Below are 24,883 nucleotides of genomic sequence, written 5' to 3' on the forward strand. Positions count from 1 at the left end.
GCGCAGCTGAGTTGGTGCGGGGGTGGAGAGAGGATGAGGCGGCAGAGGAGGAGGATGAGGACAGCACTGACGTCGATGTGCCAGCAGACGTGGCCCGCCTCTTCCCAATGGCAGCGCACATGCTGACGTGCCTGCGCAGGGACCCCAGGGTGATCCAGATGAAGCAGAGGGAGGACATCTGGATCAGCATAATGTTGGACCCACGCCTCAAGGGGAAGTTGAGCCAGTTCCTGCCTCCTGCAGGAGGAGACCCAGCGCAACAAATAAGGAGCTTGCAGCAGGCCCTTGTTGAGCGCTTGGAGGAAGCCTTCCCCCAGCCTTCCACCCCCACTGTCCAGCAGCCAGCACAGAGGCAGCAGCAGGTGCCTGCATCCAGCAGCAGCAAGCGCCCCACAGACCTGCTGTCTCTCAGCCACGAGCTCTACAGGACTGTAGAGGCTCCGGCAGCAGTGACTAGAGAGGAGATGCATGCAGCAGCATCCTCCTCCGGTCACAGCCAGCGCCTGACCCGCATGGTGGCTGACTACATGGGGTCGTACAGCGGGCTTGACAGCGATGCCCCTGTTGATCCCATGGAGTATTGGGTCAAGCGCATGGAGATCTGGAGCGAGCTGGCACAGTACGCCCTGGAAGTGCTGTCCTGCCCCCCTTCCAGCGTGCTGTCCGAGCGCTGCTTCAGTGCAGCTGGTGGCGTGGTCACCGAGAAACGCTCACGTCTGTCTCACAAGTCTGTGGACAGACTGACGTTTCTCAAGATGAACCAGGCGTGGGTGGAAGGCGAGTTCCTGGCCCCTGTTGTCGGCGAGAGGGGGACATGAACTGGCTGCCGGAACCATCGTTAATGTGCCTTACCACCCTTTACCACCTCCTGGCTCCTGCTCACTAAGCCAGCCTGGTTCACTTTGACTATTACGTCGCCTGCAGCCACACATTTTACACCTACAGTGGGCTGCTGTGTACTGCCCTTCTGCTGTCTGTCTGTGTTTCCCACTGCCAGGGTACACAGAATTACCTTCTTCTGCTGCCACTCTGCCACCAGCTATTACGTCAAACAATAGCTATATTGGTTGTAAAACCAAAAACCAAAAAACCATTAAAAAAAAAAAAAGGTTTAATTTTTCTGAGGTGCCCGGGTTGAAAACTGTGTTGTCCCAGTTGTGTATTGGACACAATGTGGGCTGCACGACCGCTGTCTGGGACCTCCTGTTGTGTTTATTTACAGCCCTGGTATCACCGCTAGGTACCAGGGCTATTATGTCACGCTGCCTACCTGCTGCCACACTCACACTGCTCCTCCATACCTCCTCCTGCTGCTGCTGCTGCTGTCTGTCTGTGTTTCCCACTGCCAGGGTACACAGATGATTTACCTTCTGCTGCCACTCTGCCACCAGCTATTACGTCAAACAATAGCTGCTCGCCTACTCCTCCATTCCTCCTCCTGCTGCTGCTGTCTGTCTGTGTTTCCCACTGCCAGGGTACACAGAATTACCTTCTTCTGCAGCCACTCTGCCACCAGCTATTACGTCAAACAATAGCTATATTGGTTGCAAAACCAAAACCAAACAAACCATAAAAAAAAAAAAAAAGGTTTAATTTTTCTGAGGTGCCCGGGTTGAAAACTGTGTTGTCCCAGTTGTGTATTGGACACAATGTGGGCTGCACGACCGCTGTCTGGGACCTCCTGTTGTGTTTATTTACAGCCCTGGTATCACCGCTAGGTACCAGGGCTATTATGTCACGCTGCCTACCTGCTGCCACACTCACACTACTCCTCCACACCTCCTCCTGCTGCTGCTGCTGCTGTCTGTCTGTGTTTCCCACTGCCAGGGTACACTACACAGATGATTTACCTTCTGCTGCCACTCTGCCACCAGCTATTACGTCAAACAATAGCTGCTCACATTACTCCTCCATTCCTCCTGCTGCTGTTGCTGTCTGTCTGTGTTTCCCACTGCCAGGGTACACAGAATTACCTTCTGCTGCCACTCTGCCACCAGCTATTACGTCAAACAATAGCTATATTGGTTGCAAAACCAAAACCAAACAAACCATTAAAAAAAAAAAAAAAAGGTTTAATTTTTCTGAGGTGCCCGGGTTGAAAACTGTGTTGTCCCAGTTGTGTATTGGACACAATGTGGGCTGCACGACCGCTGTCTGGGACCTCCTGTTGTGTTTATTTACAGCCCTGGTATCACCGCTAGGTACCAGGGCTATTATGTCACGGCGAGCTGCCTGCCTCATTGACTGCCTGCTGCCACACACTCATCCTCCTCCTCCTGCTGCTGAATTTACCTCCTGCTGTCTTTGTGTTTCCACTGCCAGGGAGCACATACAATGGCGCTTCCAACATGCGTGCGCCCACCAGCTATTTGTTACGCTCAAAAATAGCTGCATTTCTGTAAAAAAAAAATTGAAAAGAGAAATACGTGAAGAAGAAGAAGACGATATTGAAAAAGAAGGAGAAGGAGAAGATGAAGATGAAGAAGAAGATGAAGAAGAAGATGAAGAAGATGATGAAGAAGAAGATGAAAAAGAAGAAGAAGATGAAGAAGATGAAGAAGATGAAGAAGAAGAAGATGAAGAAGAAGAAGATGAAGAAGAAGAAGATGAAGAAGATGAAGAAGAAGAAGATGAAGAAGATGATGAAGAAGATGAAGAAGAAGAAGAAGAAGAAGAAGAAGAAGAAGAAGAAGAAGAAGAAGAAGAAGAAGAAGAAGAAGAAGAAGAAGAAGAAGAAGAAGATGAAGAAGAAGAAGAAGAAGATGAAGAAGAAGAAGAAGATGAAGAAGAAGAAGATGAAGAAGATGAAGATGAAGAAGATGAAGATGAAGAAGAAGAAGAAGATGAAGATGAAGAAGAAGAAGAAGATGAAGAAGATGAAGAAGAAGATGATGAAGAAGAAGAAGAAGATGATGAAGAAGAAGAAGAAGAAGAAGAAGATGATGAAGAAGAAGAAGAAGATGATGAAGAAGAAGAAGATGAAGAAGAAGAAGAAGAAGAAGACAATATAGAAGAAGAAGAAGAAGATATAGAAGAAGAAGATCTAGAAGAAGAAGAAGAAAGATAAAGAAGAAGAAGAACAAGTATATACAGTAACACTACTGAACAAAATTAAGGACACAACTTCTCTTTCCACATTTTTTTTTAAAGGAACATCCCCACATAATCACTTGCTGTTGTTACTTGGAAAAAAAGATGTTTCTTGCATCATTCACCCTCAAAACAAGTGTTGGAAGCTATTTAAGGCCAATTCGAATAGTCAGCTCGAATAGTGAGCTCGAATACCGACTCGAATAGTGAGCTCGAAGTCCGAGGTCGAATCGAATAGTAAAAATTATTCGACTCGAATATTCGACTGACCTCGAATAATTTACTATTCGAATTCGACCAAACTCGAATTTTAAAAAGGGGTATTTGAGCATCGCTGCCGCATTGCTCGCGCCAATTAGCATTGAGCAATCTAGGAAGATTATAAGCAGTAATGTAAAGAATCTGATGTTCATGCTGGGTTGTGCCATGACGTTATCTTTCTGTCTTTTAGCAAAGGGCCTTGCTGAGATTGGTGCACAGTGGATACACGGACCATCTCCAGAGAACCCAATTTTCGAGCTAGCATCCCACTACAATCTTTTACGCCCAGATGCCTTGCTTGAGGAGAACCAAAAACGTGATAGGAAAGACTACCTTTCTAGCATACCATATATTATTTATAGCAGTTCTGGAAAGAAAATTAACCCAGAAGTATTTATGAATGTCACGGATATGTTCTATGAAAGTTATGAAAGAGCAACAAATTTCACAAAAGATAACTGCAGTTCAGATGCCAGTGTGGGGCGTTTCCTACGAGAAGAAATTATGCGCATTTCTCAGGAATGGGAAGAAACAATGGCTGGATCTTATTTGGCATATCTAAATGGACTGATCAGTGCAGAGCTTAGTGATGATGGAGTGCATACATTGGACAATTTAGCACTTTGTCCCTATGGGGAATATATACCCTTGCCAGGACGGGATTGCACATTTCCCAAGTAAGTACCATAAAGCATCAGTTAAGATGTAACTTTGTATGCCAGAATAGAGTTAGGCCCGGTCCACACTGCCAATCAGATTCGTGAATACGGATCTGATTACCAGTCTATCGTATCCGTTTGCTGTTCAGCTGCTTCCGTTCCATTTTTCCATATCCACCCTGCCCCCCCCCCCCTCCCCCCCTCCCCCCTTGACACCCATCAGCAAAGTGAATTTTGCTGGCTAGAACGGTCCATTTCTTCACTAGTGTGAAGAAATCTTCTGTTCTCTTATTGCCCCCAATGCTGCGCTTCAGCTTTTGTTTCCATTCTGCAGGAGAAGACACGGTACACATTAGCATTAAACGGTCCGTTTGCAGATCCTAAGGATGCGAACGGATTCAATGTTAACTTATGGATCCGTTCACATTGGTCTGTTAGAACAGATCTGTTCCACATGATCTGCTGAACAGACATCACATTTTGTTCTGCAGCTATTTTTCCGTACTGCTGGAAAATGGAAGTTGTAGCACTGCATTGAGGGCAATGAGAAAACAATTTTTTTTTTTATGTTTAGAGTGTGGGAATTATTTTTAAAAAAATTATGTGGGGTACCCCCTCCTGAAACTTTTTAACCCCTTATCCCCCATGCAGGCTGGGGTAGCCAGAATGTGGACCTCCGACTGATTGGGACTTCACACCCTTATTATACCAGCTGCAAAAAAGGTCCCCTAATGCCGATTTTTGTTCCGTGGTATATGTTGGGGGGGCCCCCCAGGTTTATTTTGCCCTGGGGCCCCATTGTTGCTTAAACCAGCCCTGTGTGGGTAGGTGGAAAGTGTGGGTGATATAAGTCTTAGGGTGGATGGACAGTGGGTGTTGGTGTACGCCTTTAGGTGGGTGGACAATGGGAGAGGTGAAATTCTCAAGGGTGTGGACAGTGGAAATGGAGTGAATCAGTGAGATCATCATAAGCAGCTCCAGGACTTACAGCCTTGGAATGCGTTTTTAAAAGGTATCATAGATTGCATGTTTATAGTAATTAACATTCGGAGCTATACTTTGCCACTGCTGTAGCATGTACTATTGTTTGTATTGATTCTGAGGCTTATATAAGGTTGCTATGAAATATTGAATCGAATATCTATTGGAAAAAACAGCTACATCAATCTAACCTTTCATATATTTATTATGAAATCAGCAATGCTGCTACCCTTTAAAGAGAACCCAAGGTGTGCATTTTTGTAAACAAAACAAAACAAAAACATGCTATCTGGATTAGGTAGCCCAATCACCACCGCTCCCCACTGCTCCTGTAGCCCAAAATCCTCTACTTTCAGTTTCAGTGACCCCAGGGGTCACGACACTGCTGAGGGGGGGGGGGGGGGGGGAGGGGGAGAGGCAGAGCTGTGGGGGTGGTCATAGATATTTGCACTTGTCCTCTCTGACCTATACTTTTTTGCTGCTGTTTTCATAGTTAGTCTGTTTTATTTGTTGCACACTTTTCATCACACATTCCTATCACAGGATTTTACAGTTACATATGCTCACAATATGTGCTACTATGAGTGAGTTATTCATACCTACATATTTGTACTTCATGGTCAATCTGATATATACTTAGTTGTACTTGGTATATTTATTTACCTCTTTTTTATGGACCATATATATATGATTTAATGACTTATGACTCATGGCTATGATGTGCCATCCTCCTATTTTATTTGGTTTTAATTGTTTTTATAATACATTTGCAGTTTAATAAAGATTTTTTTTTTGTATATTAATTTGAGTGGTGCGGTTTCTTTAGGAACAGCTTTTTTCTTTGATACTTCAAAAATCAGTCTATGAACTATTGACCTTTTTATCTATCCCCTGCACTCAGAAGCTGTTCTCTTCCAGGCAAGAGTTTTAGGACTGTAATTCCTTATCAGTGATCGTGATGCTATAGTCTGACTAGGTCCCGATTAGAGAAAAACTGTCACATGCACATGTGTTTGTTTAACTCTTTCAGCCAGAAAAAAAAAATGATTGTACACAACCTGGGCTACATCTATAAATTATACATTTTGGTTTGGGGGGCCTGTGAAATAGCCTCAGGGGGCCGCATTTAGCCCGGGGCCTTAGTTTTGAGGACCACTGATTTAACCAGTTCAGCCTTCAGTGTTGTTTCACCTTATGCATCTGAGCAACTTTCACCTTCTATTCCTTCGCCAATAACTTTATAACTACTTATCACAATAAATTGAGCTATATCTTGTTTTTTCCGCCACCAATTAGGCTTTCTTTGGGTGGTACATTTTGCTAAGAATTATTTTTTCTAAATGCATTTTAACGGGAATATTAAGAAAAAAAAATTAAAAAAAATAAGTATTTATCAGTTTTCGGTCATTATAGCCTTAAAATAATACATGCTACCATAATTAAAACCCACCTATTTTATTTGCCTATTTGTCCCGGTTATTACACCATTTAAATTATGTCCCTATAACAATGTATGTCACCAATATTTTATTTGAAAATAAAGGTGCATTTTTTCAATTTGCGTCCATCACTATTTACAAGCTTATAATTTAAAAAATTATAGTAATATACTTTATTGACATGCATATTAAAAAAGTTCAGACCCTTAGGTAACTATTTATGTTGTTTTTTTAATTGTAATTTTTTTAATTTATTGTTTTTAATTAAAACATTTATTTGGGGGTTTTTTTGGAGTGGGGAGGTAAACAGTTAATTTCAAATGTAATTGAATGTGCATATTAAAGAAAAAAATGTATGTAGATGTAGTTTTACTATTTAGACACAAGATGGCCTCAGTAATTTTTTGTTTTTCCATCCTGTAAACGAGTGCTCGCTTACAGGGAGGACGTGAAACTTAGAAAGAATGTGGCTCTTCTTAAAAGCCGTCGGTCTTTCACACGAGGACTTAGATCAATGAAAGGGAACTGTCCCATTCATTGATCCCCAGGCTAACGGAAGGCGGTGGGAGCGCGCACATGATCGTGTGGCCAACGGCAGTTTGTGCAGCCTATCTGGACGAGTATATTCATCCAGATAGGCTGAAGTGGTTAAATTGTACTAAAAGACATACTGTACTTACCTACTGTAAGAAAAATAGAAGTCTTTGGATCCTATAGAGGACTAACATGCCGTCCTTCCGGTCCCCCATCGCGAAGATTGGAGCCATGCTCCTCAGGCATGAGGGCGTCTGTACTGTGCCTGCGTGAGTACAGGCCGCGCCTGCACAGTAAGCCAACTCTGTGATATTATGCAGGCATAGCCATGAACAGGTGTGGCCCCGACGACAGGTCCTGGGCAGCGACAGAGGGCAGCGCTTCCTCCAGAGGCTTCTCACTCCTAAGGTTATTCACTTTTTTATGCCTTGGCTTCTTTTTAAACTTTAAGGTCTTTACTTGTCTATTAATAAGAGCAGCCTGTTTTCTATTGCTAAACAGCAGTTTCTAGTGATGAGAGGGAGTAAGGGCATATATATATACGCTATAGCGTATATATATACGCTATAGCAGCATAGAGAGTGATAGCAGCGGCTGGGAACGCGGAAAATCAGCCGCGTTCCCAGCCTGTCGGCGGCTGTCGCCGAACCGGAAGTAGCCGCCGGCGGGGACAGGACGATCGGAGCGGGGCTGCGAGGGCACCATCCAGCTTCGGGGTGCTGAGGGATGCCCCAGGTGAGTAAATGTCATTTTTTTTTTTGACTTAAGTATTCCTTTAAGGCAGATTTATTGGAATTTGGATGCAGCTTGAAATTAAATTAGGTCACTCAGAATCAGAAGGAAGTGCATTTGATTGGCCCAGTTCAAAACTGCATACAGTTTGCAATAAACTTGCATGCAAATTGGAATTATTAATATCTTGCTAATTATCTCTATCAGTTGAAAATTTGAATTTAGGTGTTTTTCGTGCTCCATGGGACACAAGTATGGGTGGGAGGAGGTGCCCCAAATAATGTAAAAAAGTTAAACCGCAGTATAAAATTAAACAGTCTTACCTCAGAGGAAGGGAAGTAAGAAATAAGCAATTTATTGGACACTAAAGGACCATGTGTTTTGTGGCCTTTACCCACTTCTTCAAGTTAGGTCATAGCAATCACCAGGGGCTGTCTTAGGGTTAGGCACCATCAGGGGAGGGTTCTGTGTGAGAGTAGAGATAAGTTAGGTCATAGTAATCACTTTTCTCAGCCAGGGCCGGATTTGTACCTTTTACCGCCCAAGGCCCACTGTCACCAGCCCCCCCCCCCCCTTCCTTCACCACCAACATCTCACCTCCAAACTTACACACACTTTTTCCCCAAGCAAAAAGTCTTAAAGTGAACATTACAGAAAAAATACCTTAAAGGACAACTGTAACTAGAGGGATAGGGAGGCTGCCATATTTATTTCCTTTTATACAATACCAGTTGCCTGGCTATCTTGGTGATCCTCTGCCTCTAATACCTTTAGCCATAGCCCCTGGACAAGCATGCAGCACATTAGGGGCTTGATTCACAAAGCGGTGCTAACCTACTTAGCACGTCTAAAGTCTTTAGACGCGCTAACCAGGGTGCTAAGTAGGTTAGCACCGGATTTCTCAATCACATCGCGCGCTAACTTTGCGCGCATAAAGTTTTACGCGCGCAAAGTGTTACGCGCGCTAAGTCCGATAGGCTTTAATGGGCACTTTGAGCGGAGCGCCCTGCGCTCTGTGCAGTACGCGCGTAAAGTTTTACGCGCATAAAGTTTTGCGCGTGTAAAGTTTTATGAGCGAAAAGCTTGTTTAGACGTGCTAAGGGGGTTTTCACAGGCGTGCTAACAGTTAGCACCGCTTTGTGAATCAAGCCCTAGGTGTTTCTGACATTGTCAGATCTGTGTAAGATTGGCTGCATGCTTGTTTCTGGTGTGATTCAGACACTACTGCAGCCAAATAGATATCTCAGCAGGGCTGCCAGGCAACTGGTATTGTTTAAAAGGAAATAAATATGACAGCCTCCGCATCTCTTTCTTTACAGTTGTCCTTTAAATCGTTCTGGTGTCCACGGTTTCTGCACTGGGACCCTCTGAGCATATTCAGACCCCTCACTGCTGCCTGGGACCCTTTTCTTCCTTGCGGCTGCACTCCTGTCTGTGTACAACCATACTGGGTTTATGCAAGTATCATCCGCACATGCCCAGTAATACAAAGCCTTTCGTGCATGTCTGGTTTTGTGCTAACGGGAATGTGAGGACCATACTTGTGCATGCCCAGTACAGTTGCATTTGTACATGGGATCGCAGGCATGAGAAAATATAAGGTCCCAGGCAGCAATGGGGGGCTGAATATGTTAATGACCCCTCAGTATAGGTAGCTGGATTCTGTCCACGCCTTTAGTAAAGGTAGACAGATGCTGTCCCCCTTGCTCCCCCAGCCCCCCTTAGAATAGGCAGCCAGATGCTGCCCCCTTGCTCCCCCAGCCCCCCTTAGTATAGGCAGCCAGATGCTGTCCCCCTTGCTCCCCCAGCCCCCCTTAGTATAGGCAGCCAGATGCTGTCCCCCTTGCTCCCCCAGCCCCCCTTAGTATAGGCAGCCAGATGCTGTCCCCCTTGCTCCCCAGCCCCCCTTAGTATAGGCAGCCAGATGCTGTCCCCCTTGCTCCCCCAGCCCCCCTTAGTATAGGCAGCCAGATGCTGTCCCCCTTGCTCCCCCAGTCCCCCTTAGTATAGGCAGCCAGATGCTGCCCCCTTTGCTCCCCCAGCCCCCCTTAGTATAGGCAGCCAGATGCTGTCCCTCTTGCCCCCCAGCCCCCCTTAGTATAAGCAGCCAGATGCTGTCCCTCTTGCCCCCCAGCCCCCCTTAGTATCGGCAGCCAGATGCTGTCCCCCTTGCTCCCCCAGCCCCCCTTAGTATAAGCAGCCAGATGCTGTCCCCCTTGCTCCCCCAGCCCCCCTTAGTATAGGCAGCCAGATGCTGTCCCTCTTGCCCCCCAGCCCCCCTTAGTATAGGCAGCCAGATGCTGTCCCCCTTGCTCCCCCAGCCCCCCTTAGTATAAGCAGCCAGATGCTGCCCCCCCTTGCTCCCCCAGCCCCCCTATAGTATAGGCAGCCAGATGCTGTCCCCCTTGCTCCCCCTTAGTATAGGCAGCCCCCCTTAGTATAGGCAGCCAGATGCTGTCTCCCTTGCTCCCCCAGCCCCCCTTAGTATAGGCAGCCAGATGCTGTCCCCCTTGCTCCCCCAGCCCCCCTTAGTATTAGCAGCCAGATGATGTCCCCCTTGCTCCCCCAGCCCCCCTTAGTATAGGCAGCCAGATGCTGTCCCTCTTGCCCCCCAGCCCCCCTTAGTATAGGCAGCCAGATGCTGTCCCCCTTGCTCCCCCAGCCCCCCCTTAGTATAGGAAGCCAAATTATGTATCCCCCCCACCTCCCAGTATTGGCAGCCAGATTCTGTCACCTCCCCCCCCCCCATTTTTGCATAGGTAGCCTGATGCTGCCCCCACCCCCTCAGTACAGACACTCCTTTACTATAGGTAGTCAAATGCTGTGTCCGCCCCTCCCCCCCCCCAGTACAGGTAGCCAGATGCTGTTCCCCCTTATACCCACCCCCCCAACCTCAGTATAGGTAGCCAGATGATGTCCCACCCTTACCCCCCTTAGTATAGGTGGCCAGAAGCTGTCCCCCCTCCCTTACTATAAGCAGTCAAATGCAGTCCACCTGTAACCCCTCCCCCTCCGTGTAGGAAGCCCGATGCTGTCCCCATCACCTCTGATCCCCCCCATCCGAGCAGGAGCCAGCCCAGTGCGGATGTCCTCATCCTCTCTTCCTCCCTCCGTCACTCACAGACTGGCAGCAGAGTCACTAACCGAACTATCAGTGCTGAAGATTCCTCTGTCCCACTGTCAGCCTCTGCAGTGCATCTCTCAATCCAGTCAGCGTCTCTCACATGTGACTCACCGACACTTTACCGGGGAGTCACATGATGGGAATCACCAGAAGGAGAGAGGGATGCACTGCAGAGGCCGACACTGACAGTAAGGCAGAGGAATCTTCAGCGCTGAAAGTTCGGAGTGTGTGACTCTGCTGCCATTCTGCGAGAGGACGGAGGGGGGAAGAGAGGATGAGGACAACAGACATCCACACCGGCTCCTACTCTCCGGGAAGGGGCGGCTGCTGGCTGTGCTGAGCTAAGGTATGCGGCTGCCCGCCCCTAACAGGAAATAGTATAGCGCTGTAACAGGAAGCTCTGCGTAGCAGGGGTAAAGTGGAGGCTGCGGACTTGGGGAGCGCATTTCAGGGCTGGTGGCAGGTGAAGTCAACCTGTCACCACCCGCCCCTCGCCTTCTGGTGGACTCTGGCGCCCTAGGCACCAGCCTTGGGTGCCTTTCCCCAAATCCGGCCCTGTTCTCAGCTATATCTCAAGCCCGCGTCTATTTGAAAAGGGCGCCTGGAAAAAAGGGTGCCTGGTGTAGCCCATATATGCCAAATTCGGCTACAAAAAAAGGCGCCTGGTGTAGCCTATATATCAACTTCGGCTACAAAGGGTGCCTGGTGTAGCACATATACCAACTTCGGCTACAAAGGGCACCTGGTGTAGCCCATATATTTCAAATTCGGCTACAAAGGGCGCCTGGTGTAGCCCATATATGCCAAATTAGGCTACAAAGAGTGCCTGGTGTAGCCCATATATTCCAAATTTGGCTACAAAGGGCGTCCAGTGTAGCCCATGTATTTCAAATTCGTCTACAAAGGGCGCCTGGTGTAGCCCATATATGCCAAATTCGGCTACAAGGGCACCTGGTGTAGCCCATATACATGTCAAAATCGGCTACAAAGGGCGCCTGTTGTAACCCATATATGCCATATAGTTTTATTTTATAAAAAGGATGCTGTTATAGACAAAATTTGTTGGGCCTTAAAAGGGCTCTAGATATAGCTGAGAAAAGTGATTACTATTACCTAATTTCTCCCTACTCTCACAAAGAACCCTCCCCTGGTGGGGCCTAACCTTAACCCCCCCCCCCTGGTGGGGCCTAACTCTAACCCCTCCCTGGCAGTGCCTAACCCTAAGACAGCCCCTGGTGATTACTATGACCTAACTTCTCCCTACTCTTACAAATAACCTTTCCCTAACCCTAACCCCACAGGTGATGCCTAACCCTAAGACTCCCCAGGTGGTGCCGAACCCTAAGACTCCCCAGGTGGTGCCTAACCCTAAGACTCCCCTGGTGGTGCCTAACCCTGAGACTTCCCAGGTGGTACCTAACCCTAAGACTCCCAGGTGGTGCCTAACCCTAAGACTCCCCAGGTGGTGCCTAACCCTAAGACCCCCCCAGGTGGTTTCTAACCCTAAAACTCCCCTGGTAGTGCCTAACCCTAAGACTCCCCTGGTGGTGCCTAACCCTAAGACCCCCCAGGTGGTGCCTAACCCTAAGACCCCCAGGTGGTGCCTAACCCTAAGACCCCCCAGGTGGTGCTTAACCTTAAGACCCCCGGGTGGTGCCTAACCCTTAGACCCCCCCCCCCCTGCTTGTGATGCCTAATCCTAACCCCCTCCCACCCCCGAATCAAAAATCTTGGCTATAAAAGGGTGCCCTTTTATAGCAGAATCAAAAACCTTGTAGCCGAAAACCCTGTAGCTGAATGCAAAATATGGGCTACATAGGGGTGCCCTACTGTAGCCGAAAACCTTGTAGCCCCAAAAAATATGGGCTACAAAGAGGTGCCCTACTGTAGCCGAAAACCTTGTAGCCAAAAAAATATGGGCTACAAGGGGGCGCCCGCTTGTAGCCTATACCAAAACTCGGGCGCCCTTTTCACCACCTTGTAGCCCATATTGGCAGAAATAACATTGGATGTCTATGGAGGCGCCCTTTTCATACAGGCAGCTCAGGCGCCCTTTTCAACGGATCCCCTAAAGCCCTTTTATAGCCCAAAACATTTTGCTTATTATTATTTAGTATTTATATAGCGCCGACATATTACGCAGCGCTGTACAATGTATATATATATCTTGTCACTAACTGTCCCTCAAAGGAGCTCACAATCTAATCCCTACCATTGCCATATGTCTATATTATGTAGTGTAAGTACTGTAGTCTAGGGCCAATTTTTTAGGGGTAGCCAATTAACTTATCCGTATCTTTTTGGAATGTGGGAGGAAACCGGAGTGCCCGGAGGAAACCCACGCAGACACGGAGAGAACATACAAACTCTTTGCAGATAGTGCCCTGGCTGGGATTCGAACCAGGGACCCAGCGCTGCAAGGTGAGAGAGCTAACCACTACGCCACCGTGCTGCCCATTGTAGCACTGCCTATAACAGCATCCTTTTTATAAACTAAAACTAGCTTTTTTGGCTATACCAGGAGCCCTTTGTAGCCGAATTTGGCATATATGGTTTACACCAGGCACCCTTTGCAGCTAAATTTGGCATTTGGGCTACACCATGTGCCCCTTGTAACCAAATTTGGCATATATGGGCTACACCAGGCGCCCTTTGTAGCCGAATTTGACATATATGGGCTATACCAGGCGCTCATTGTAGCTGAATTTGGAATATATGGGCTACACCAGGTACCTTTTGTAGCCGAAGTTGGTATATAGGCTACACCTGGCACCCTTTGTAGCTGAATTTGGCATATATGGGCTACACTAGGCCCCCTTTTTTCCAGGCGCCCTTTGCAAATATATATATTGTCCTGCAAGGCTCACCTACTACACTCTACTGGTCACCAAACTTGGTACCAGCCAGGCTGCCAATGCCAGACTCCTGCAAGTTCACCACTCCTGCTCATCAGGTATGCAAAGAAAAGAAGAAAGAGATGGCTCACAAATGGCTACAGCAATCAGCTTGTATTGGAGCAAACAGGTGAATTAACAAACAAGTGAATACTGAAAATACTCAAAACAATGTTTTTTCATCTGTTGGTGGCCAGTCGAGTGCCATCTTTTTCTTCTTTCCTTTGCATGCTAAACGTAGACTGAGAGAAGGTAGCCTAGAGGGCTTAGCTACCCAGATTTGCGTGTAGCATTTTTTTACCAATTATCTCAACGTCTGGAAGTACTACACCATATTCCTTGTGTTCTCTGTTCTTTTTACTGGAGTTCATCCCTTGAATTTCATCCACCAGACACACCCATAACACAGGACACAGAATTCCTGTAGGCAGGAGTCGCAGGACCAGAACTTAGCAGAAGACAAGGGTAATCAATTTTGGAAACTATTGATTAATTCCCTGAAAACTGATTATTAGTCAAGCTGACAGGTAACAGTCATTAGCAAATCTGACTAGCCTGATGCAAAGTTCCTTTTCACTCAAGAGCAGTTTCGGCTCACTGCAGAGCAAGGGGAATTTCCTGGAATTCCAAACATGTACGTAAATTAAAAACCTATACATTTTATACAGTATGGGAAACCTATCTACTTATTTTTTCCTATAATTACAGGGGATTTGAAAGTCTTGTAAATCGAATCAAAGAAAATCTGCCAGAGGACATTGTAATATTGAACAAAGTAGTGAAGACCGTTAAGTGGAATGGTTCCTTCCAGGACAGAGACGCTAATGTGTGTCCCGTGGAAGTTCAGTGCGAGGATGGAGACACGTTTGTGGCAGATCATGTCATTGTCACTGTTCCATTAGGTAACAACAAATTGTATGCAGTGGAATTCCTTTTTAAGTATGAATAGTATTGTAAGTGCTATTTATGAAAATTGACATGTGATATGTAGAGAGAGATAAACATTGGTAAATATATTACATACAAATTAAAAAAAATGTGTGTAAATATACACTACCCACTACAGTTCCAGGCTCACTGTCACGTGTCTGCAGTGAGCCTCGAGCTTTAGTGGCCAGTTCAGAAAGCTGCCGGGAACATTACAGAATGCAAGCTGGAGTGAGGCCATGTAAGCTATGCTTCGCAACACACTATGCTTACCGGGGCCCACACATGTCACCTGCGGATAGGTCAACACCCAATTTCCCCCCCCCCCTCCCCCAACTTTATACCCAAAATTTGTGTGTCAAAAAATCGGTCTGTCTGTGATATATGATACTTTCTTTTCTTGACATCAGTACTACAAAAACCTTCGTTCTAAGTTCACAATCAGCACTACATACACCTTCCTGCCTAAGTCTAAGGTTACGTTCACACGGACATGTTGCGGTGCTTAGCCTATAAAGTCACATCACGCATTATACATGTGGCACAATGCCTAAAGAGAAGCATACATTCACTGCAACTGCTAACACACATGGGGCTCGATTCACTAATGCATGCTAACACTTAGTACGACAGTGATAAACCGCTTTGCACGTGATATCATGTGCTAAGTATCATTATCATGTGCTAAGTATCATTATCACGTGAAGTCACTGCAGATCACGCAAACAGAATGTAGATCATGAATTATTACTGTATACATGTGCTTACATTAACATGTGAGTTAATGTAATACGGCGCGCTCAAAGTTTAACGTACATCACTTTATGTACTGTATACAGTAATAATTCATGATCTACATTCAGTTCCCGTTATCTGAAGTGACTTCACGCGATAATGATACTCAGCGCATGATAATGATACTTAGCACGTGATAATGATACGTTGCACATGCAAAGCCTTTACTCGCGCATTTGCACGTGCAAAGCCTTTACATGTGTATAACTGAGTTATCACACTTTAGTGAATCAAGCCCATTGTGCGGTACCGCACTGCATGCATCATGGTATGCCAATTAATTTCACTGCACCACACTGCTGACACGCTGATGTGAACAAAGTAACAAAAAACAGAAAGTGTAGGTTGCACTGTAGGCCAATAAGTATCTGCTGTGGTCATAATTTAAATACATGCAGACTGCAAGAGCAAAAGAATTACCAAAAATGAGCAAAATAATTACCAAAAATGGCACCATTCTATGGTAAATAATTCACAACATCTTTATTAAATAATTCATTTTGCATATTTTTTAATTTCATGAAACCATTGAAAACCAGAGGCAATCTGCAGTTTGCAGATGTACTATCCTATACAAAAAAATCTAACTGTCTCTGCGTCATTCACTTTCCCTGTCTGTCCGTCCGTGGCTTTTTTGTACTGCGCATGTGCGCAGTACAGACAGCCGTTGGGACATTAGGTCGGGCCAGGGAGCAGGAGGAGGCGGGGGCACGTGCGCGTAGTGGGCGGGTGTGCGACCTCGCGGCCGATGCACGTGCGCCGGACGGGCGGGTGCACGCACTCGCGGTGCTTGCTTGCGTGGTGGCGGGAACGTGCGCGCGCACTGACTGGCAGCAGGGGTGGCGCGGTAATATCACTACCTAGAGCCCGTTTTTAAACGGGCTTAGGTAGACTAGTTACAATGTAACTGCATTTCATTAGCAATGCAACTATATTGTCCAATGCAACACACCAGTGTAAAAGTAGCCTAATAATTTTCATCACATAAAAATGAAGTTTGAAAATACAAACTTTATTCCTTATTGTGCTTTGACAGGATATACTCTGTATATTCTTTAAAGAGAACCCGAGGTGGGTTTGAAGAATATTATCTGCATACAGAGGCTGGATCTGCCTATACAGCCCAGCCTCTGTTGCTATCCCAAACCCCCCTAAGGTCCCCCTGCACTCTGCAATCCCTCATAAATCACAGCCACGCTGCTGACAAACAGCTTGTCAGAGCTGGCTGTGTTTATCTCTATAGTGTCAGTCTGCTGCTCTCCCCGCCTCCTGCAGAACTCCAGTCCCCGCCTGCATCCCTTCCCTCCCTGCTGATTGGAGGGAAGGGACGGGGGCAGGGACCGGAGCTATGCAGGAGGCGGGGGAGCAGCTGAGACTGACACTACAGATGTAAACACAGCCTCACAGCATGGCTGTGATTTATGAGGGATTGCAGAGTGCAGGGGGACCTTAGTGGGGTTTGGGATAGCAACAGAGGCTGGGCTGTATAGGCAGATCCAGCCTCTGTATGCAGATAACATTCTTTAAACACACCTCGGGTTCTCTTTAAGTATTCATGGATTCTAAATTTTTAGATGTCTTTTGTATGTCCAATTTATAGTATTCCATATAGGCACTGTATACAATAGTGTATAGTGACCAGATTTTTCTGGGTTCAACCTGGGACAGGGCAGGGGGGGGGGGGGGAGTTTGCGGTGCGCGTAGCAAAAAAGGGAAACATGGGCGTGGCCATGACATTGTATGGGCGGAGCTAACGTAATGATGTAACAGCGAGGCATAAGAAAGCAGTGTTTCCATCATGATGTGGTGAAACGAGGATTCGCATCATGGGTGTGCAGAAACTGTGTGATGCTATTTATTAGTATACCCGCCCTAACCCCAAAGCAAATATAGACAACTATGACCATTAAATAATAAATGCAGCAACAGTTACCCCAGACACCAGAAAATAAACGCAATGTGGGCAACATTTCAGCAGAAAATAACGCAATGTTGGCAACATTTCATCAGAAAGTAACGCAATGTGGGCAACATTTCAGCAGAAAATAACACAATGTGGGCAACATTTCAGCAGAAAATAACACAGTGGGCAACATTTCAGCAGAAAATAACACAATGGGCAACATTTCAGCAGAAAATAATGCAGTGGGCAACATTTCAGCAGAAAATAACACAATGGGCAACATTTCGGCAGAAAATAACGCAGTGGGCAACATTTCAGCAGAAAGTAATGCAGTGGGCAACATTTCAGCAGAAAATAATGCAGTGGGCAACATTTCAGCAGAAAGTAACGCAGTGGGCAACATTTCAGCAGAAAATAATGCAGTGGGCAACATTTCAGCAGAAAATAACGCAGTGGGCAACATTTCAGCAGAAAATAACGCAGTGGGCAACATTTCAGCAGAAAATAACACAATGTGGGTAACATTTCAGCAGAAAATAACGCAATGGGCAACATTTTAGCAGAAAATAACACAGTGGGCAACATTTCAGCAGAAAGTAATACAGTGGGCAAAATTTCAGCAGAAAATAATGCAGTGGGCAACATTTCAGCAGAAAGTAACGCAGTGGGCAACATTTCAGCAGAAAGTAACGCAGTGGGCAACATTTCAGCAGAAAATAACACAATGTGGGCAACATTTCAGCAGAAAATAACGCAATGGGCAACATTTCAGCAGAAAATAACACAATGTGGGCAACATTTCAGCAGAAAATAACGCAATGGGCAACATTTTAGCAGAAAATAACACAGTGGGCAACATTTCAGCAGAAAGTAATGCAGTGGGCAAAATTTCAGCAGAAAATAATGCAGTGGGCAACATTTCAGCAGAAAGTAACGCAGTGGGCAAAATTTCAGCAGAAAGTAACGCAGTGGGCAACATTTCAGCAGAAAATAATGCAGTGGGCAACATTTCAGCAGAAAGTAACGCAGTGGGCAACATTTCAGCAGAAAATAACGCAGTGGGCAACATTTCAGCAGAAAATAACGCAGTGGGCAACATTTCAGCAGAAAATAACGCAGTGGGCAACATTTCAGCAGAAAATAAATTTCAGCAAAAAATAATGCAGTGGGCAACATTCCAGCAGAAAATAACGCAGTGGGCAATATTTCACCTGCAAAAAAAGAATTTTACTCACCTGACAGAAGTCTCCTCTCCCGGCCGGCCTCTGGCACGCAGCTCCCCCAGAGATATTGCTCCTGCATATCTCCTGCGCTGAATGCAATAGCAGGGCTACGGGAAGATGGTGCCCAAAGCCCTGTACTGGAGACACAAATAGTCTCCAGTAAAGGGCTTCGGACGCCATCTTCTCGTAGCCCTGCTCTGCCTGCTGGAAGACTATGCAGGCTGAAGCGGGCTGTGGGCTATGAAACGCCATGACCAGTTTATGCAATCAGACATGACATAGCGCAGCAGCGATGGCGTGCCAGCAGGTTCGCCATCGCTGGCCTAGAATAAGAGTAAACATTGTTATTTGCTTCCACTGTAGGAGAAGTCTAAAATATCCAGCATTCTATAATGAACAAAAATGTAAATTTTTTATGTAGTTATCTTTATGTTTACAATTAAAATATTAGTTGCAGCAGGGACTGTAGCATGGAGAAGGTGGCAGAGTAAACATTGTTAGTTGCATCCACGGTATGAGAGGCCTAAAAATCAGGTATTGTATATTAAAGTTTTATTTTTTGTATTTGAATTGTTAATTTTAATTTTTTTTAATACAGTAAAAATTATTTGTCTGGTGAGTCAGGCATCCGGTTGTCTCTACTCATCTTGTAGCTTCCTGCTTAGACAGGCAGTGTCCTGCAGGATCATGGGAGATCACGGGAATTTCTTCCTTGCATTCAATTATGTCCGTGACACTGTATTTTTAAATTTATAAAATGCATGCATGACATTTAAAAAAATGTGTATTTCTGGCAGGCGCCACGCACATAACATGACATACTGCAATGTTAGTAGGAATAAAAGACATGCTGTGTGCTGAAGATGGGGTGTAGGATTGCTATCCCATTGGCCAAGGCGGGGCATGAGGCCTGGTGCAACAGGCCAAGTTTTTAAATATTAGGTACCGGTAATTAATGACATGCAAAAAAATGTTGCATTACTACTACTACTAGAATGCTGAGTGTGCCAGTAAACTGCCTGTTCTGCAGTCTGGGAAATAATAGCTTTCTCCTGCAAAAGATCACATATGGCACGGTCACGGAATGACACTCCACCACGACCCCTAGTCTTGGAGTCTAGGATTGGACTATTAACTGCTAAATAAATATTTGAATTTCAGGCCAGAAGTAAATGGCCTCTGCCACTTGATTATGCATTTCCTTCTGGTAATTTGTTTCCATAGGAGAGTTTGAATCGGGGTTTGCTTTATCTTCCTGTTCTGTAGGTGTACTTGTTAATTGCTCAGGACCATTGTTTATTTCTATTGTGGATTTGGGTGAAATCTTCAAACCATTTCTCTTCCTGGTTAATGACGCATGGCGCTTCGCGTCATCACGGTGGCCGGCGTGACCGATCTGCACATGCGCGTAAAATGCAATGATGCATAGCATCATTCCTGGTTAATGACGCCATGCGTCATTAACCAGGATGAGCCGGCCCGGGTGTCGCCGGGAACGGGGGCCAGCGGAGGCACAAGGAGAGGAGCCAGGAGGACGCCGGGGGACCTCGCCGCCTACGGTGAGCTGGAAGAAGCCCCAGGTAAGTGTAATCTTTTAATTACATGCACTGCTCGGGGGTCCCTTTAATGCAGATATATAATTTGTCACAACTACTTCCTGTGGCAAATGGCAAAACATTCCCCATTTTAATCACTCTTAAAGAGAATCTGTATTGTTAAAATCGCACAAAAGTAAACATACCAGTGTGTTAGGGGACATCTCCTAATACCCTCTGACACAATTTCCCCGCTCCTCGCCGCATTAAAAGTGGTTAAAAACAGTTTTAAAAAGTTTGTTTATAAACAAACAAAATGGCCACCAAAACAGGAAGTAGGTTGATGTACAGTATGTCCACACATAGAAAATACATCCATACACAAGCAGGCTGTATACAGCCTTCCTTTTGAATCTCAAGAGATCATTTGTGTGTTTCTTTCCCCCTGTTCTCATGCACTGAAGTTTCAGGCTGCTTGTTTCTTCCTGCAAACAGCTTTGCCCTTGTCTGCAATTCTTCAGTATGTGAAAACCCAGCCAGCTCAGAGGACGATTTATCCAGCTTGTAAAAGATAAGAGAGAAGAGAGAAGCTGCTCTAATCCTAAATAACACACAGGCAGTGTGCATAGAGGGGCCTGGAAGGGGGAGTTCATAGCAGAACCACAACACTGAAGAACTTGGAAGCCTTCCAGACACAGGCTGACAAGTCTGACAGGGGAAAGATACATTGATTTATTACAGAGACAGTGATAGTATAAAGTGCTGCAGTAAGCCAGAACACATTAGAATAGCTTTTTGAACTTGTAGGATGATAAAAAACAGGATGCAATTTTTGTTACAGAGTCTCTTTAATGTAAAGAACCTTTTCCTAAATAAATGGCTAAAACTTTTTCCTCCATGCGCAGATCATGTCCCCTAGTCTTTTGAAAAAGCCTTGGGACAAAAAGCTCATCTGCCAAGCTTTTATATTGCCCTCTGATGTATTTATACATGTTAATTAGATCTCCTCTTAGGCATCTTTTCTCTCTCTTCTAAATAAGCCTAGTTTATCTAACCTTTCCTGGTATGTGTGACCTTCCATCCGTCAAATCTCTTTTGTTGATCGTCTTGGCACCTGCTCTAAAACTGCAATATCTTTCCCTGTAATGCAGTGCCCAGAACTTAATTCCATATTCCAGATGTGGCCTTACTAGTGAGTTAAGCAGGGTCAGTATTATGCTAGCATCCCAAGTTTTTATTTCCCTTTCAATGTATCCCAAATTGTTATTTGCTTTAGTTCCAGCGGCTTGGCATTGAATACAATTATTTAACTTGTCAAAGAGTACTCCTAAGTCCTTCTCCAAGTTTGATGTCCACATTTGTATCCCATTTATTTTGTACGGTACTAGGCTGTTGGTATGACCAAAATGAGCTTTATATTTTTTAACATTGAACTTTATCTGCTTTTTATATGCCCATATAGCCATCCTATCCAGATCATTTTACAATATGTCACTATCTTCCTGAAATGTGATGATTCTGCACAATTTTGTATCATCTGCAAAAAAAGCAACATTGCTTTTTACTTCATGTACTAGGTCATTAATAAATACATTTAAAGTGGATCTGAGATGAACTTTTACTCATTGCATAATTGTGTTCCTTACCAGGGCCGTTTCTTGGGCAGTGCGGGCAGGGCGACCGCCCTGGGCGCAGACTGGCAAGTACAAAAAGGGGGGCGCAGGCAGAAGGACATAACCGCTAGGGAGCCGATGACGCGCGGTGCAGCCAAATGGAAGAAGAAAGAAGATTACCAGCGCAATTAACTTCCTTGACTCCTCCTGGGCTGCCTGCGTCCATCACCCCCGCATGATGACCCCTGATGTCCTGTAGCGGTACTGCAGGTTGTCAGTGCACTGCGCCCATGGAGGAGTCAGCTTTCTGGGCTCTCTTTGCCTGTGTGTTTTCCTGGTCCCTGCTTCCTCCTGGATGGTCATTAGTAAGTAGGCAGATCTACTTGTGATGTGTGGCTGTGACTGTCCTTAAAGAGTAAGGGTTCGTGAGTCCACAGGATAGGGGGCGCAATTTTTACACGCTTGCCCTGGGTGCAATTTATCTTAGAAACTTCCCTGTTCCTTACATATAGTTTATAGGGCATTCTTCAAGCCAAATACTTTTTTTTAATGTTTTAATACTCTAATTCCCTATAAACTAAACACGCCTCGCCCACAGCTCATAGTGCCTTGGCTCTCCATGTAGCAAGGGCTCATGGGAGCTCAGTCTGGGCAGGAGGAGGTTACTAGCCAAAGATTTCAGAGGCAAAGGGGAGGAGGGACCAGTAGAGGGTAGTGAGCTGAGGGCTGGAGATGCAGTTGCAGCTTGCCTGTGTGTAATGTGACAAACAAAACATGGCCGCTGTCATTGCATCACAGGAATAAATAAACATGTAACTGTTGAAGCTGTTTGCAGCTAGATTTGTTGTGTAAATGTTAGATACTTCTAAACTTTAGATAAGAAATATAGGCAAGTTACTTGTCATAGTTAGTTTTTCATCCCGGATCCACCTTAAGAGTAATGGACGAAGTACTGATCCCTGTGAGACCCCACTACTAACAGTCGCTGCTTTCTGTCCATTAGCCAGTTCCCTATTCATGCACACTGACTCTTTTCTAGTACTTGCATCCTCAACTTTTGCACCATGTGGGGAACATCTTTTGCACCTTGATTGTTGTGTGGAACAGTATCTAATGCCTTTGTGAAGTCCAAGTATATCACATCTACAGCATTCCCAATATCCACACTAGCGTTCACCACCTCATAAAAACTGAGCATGTTAGTCAAACAGGACCTGTGCTTGGTAGACCCATGCTGAGAAATAAGATTATTCTCTGCTCTGAAGTCTTGTAAACTCTTAGTAACCCCTCAAATAGTTTGCACACAACTGACATCAAGTTTACAGGTCTATAATTTCCCAGATCTGATTTTTTGCCCTTCTTAAATAATGGGAAAATGTGGGCTGTATGCCAATCTATTGGAACTCTGTCAGATGAAAGAGAATAACAAAAGATAAGATAAAGGGGTTTATCGATATCTGAACTTAATTCCCTTAGGACCCAAGGATGTATGCCATCCGGGCCAGATGCCTTATCCATTTTTTTTATTTAGTCTTGCCTTCACTTCCTCCTGCATTAAGTATTTCATATTAAAATTAAAATTGGAAGATTGGGACCCTTCCGCATCTGTAATTTGCACCAACAAATGTTCTGTTGTGAAATCAGAAGCAAAACAAGCGTTCAATAACACCCTACTTTGGTCGTCCACCATTGAGTTCCCTCCCTCATCCTTTAGAAGTCCAATACAGTCTACTTTTCTTTTTTTTTTTGAGTTGATGTACTTGTAAAACTTCTTTGGGTTAGATTTGATATCCTTAGCAATTTGATTTTCAGCTCCAAGCTTTGCCAGCCTAATTTAATTTTTACAACTCTTAGGGCTCAGCCACACTATAAGCGCTTTTCTGAGCACTTTGTGATTGATTACCGCTTTGTGAGCACCTTTTTAAAATTGCTCCCATTTACTTTCATTAAAATCGTGGTAAAAAACACGTAAACATGGTCGCAATTGCGCGATCACAAACGCGAAAAATCGATGTGATTTTTACCATGATTTTAATGAAAGTGAATGGGAGCGATTTTTAAAAAGCGCTAATCAATCAGAAAGGCGTTTATAGTGTGGCTGAGCCCTCATTGCACACCTTATAATTTCTTAATTCAGCCTCGGTCCCCTCCTTATAGGCATTCTTTTTCCACCACTTCATTTTATCTCCAACCTTTCTATTCATCCATAGAGGCCTCTTTTTTTTTATTCCTAGACGTTTTGTTTCCATATGGGATATATTTACTACAAAATTCATTAAGAACATTTTTAAAAGTTTGAGATTTCCCTTTAGTGTTCTTCCCCTGTAGTATATTATTGAATTAGTGCCTGTCTGAGTTCATATGGCATTCTTGTAACTGTCTTAGAGTACAGTCTGTTTTGCAGATTATTTGCTGTCATTGCTGCTTCACCCCAATATGTTTCAGAAAGTCCGGAGTATGTCAGCATACAGTACATCTGATCATTTCTGTCAGTGTTCTGTTTTTCCTTTCAGCTACCCCATTCTTTTCTGGGGTGCAGTGCATGGGCCTATTGTCTGCTCTATGCTGAGCTGTTTCAGGTAACTCTGTACTCTGTGTCCAGTAAATTCACCTCCATTATTACATCTGAAAACAAGAGATTTTCTTTGGAATTTGTTACGTAGTCCTGTAGCTTATCCAGCACTTCTCATTTGTTTTTCATTAGATATATAACAGTGTACCTTGAATAGGCGCCTATGAACCTCAGTATGTATCAGTTTCCACTTGGTGTAGGGACTCTCATGGGGCCACACACGTCACTGTGTATGAGAGCAAGTGGTCTCGAAGCTCTGTGATGGCTTACCTTGGGAAAAGTTGCCCTAGTTGCTTTAGATTTGATAGAACCAGGGCTGGATTTACCATAAGGCACTGTAGGCATGTGCCTAAAGGTGCCTGATGATGGAAAGGCAGCTCACTTCACTCCCTGAGAAGCTCTCTCCCTCCTTCCCTAAACACACCTCTAGCTACTTAATACTGACAATACCTCTGGCTACCTAATACTAAGGGGTGCCTGTAGCTTCTTACACCGGGCAGGAGAAGTAGGGGAGTGGTGACAGCTGGGCCAGCCAGCACACTTGCGGTGTGGTTCGGCAGGGGTTTGTAGGTCCATGGAGGGCGAAGTCTAAGGTGCCAGG

The 24,883-nt window shown here is 45.2% G+C and overlaps 1 protein-coding gene across 1 annotated transcript in view; it reads left to right on the forward strand.

The window, feature by feature from the left end:
• LOC137533992 (peroxisomal N(1)-acetyl-spermine/spermidine oxidase-like) overlaps window positions 1–24,883 on the forward strand; it is a 197,359-nt gene that overhangs the window by 53,871 nt on the left and 118,605 nt on the right. Inside the window, exons 2-3 of the mRNA XM_068255322.1 lie at window positions 3,542–4,028; window positions 14,423–14,616. Coding sequence (XP_068111423.1) covers window positions 3,542–4,028; window positions 14,423–14,616 — 681 coding nt within the window. The remainder of the gene's footprint in view (window positions 1–3,541; window positions 4,029–14,422; window positions 14,617–24,883) is intronic.

This window comes from Hyperolius riggenbachi, chromosome 10 (assembly GCF_040937935.1).
Source record: "Hyperolius riggenbachi isolate aHypRig1 chromosome 10, aHypRig1.pri, whole genome shotgun sequence".
In the NCBI taxonomy this organism is placed as follows: domain Eukaryota; kingdom Metazoa; phylum Chordata; class Amphibia; order Anura; family Hyperoliidae; genus Hyperolius; species Hyperolius riggenbachi.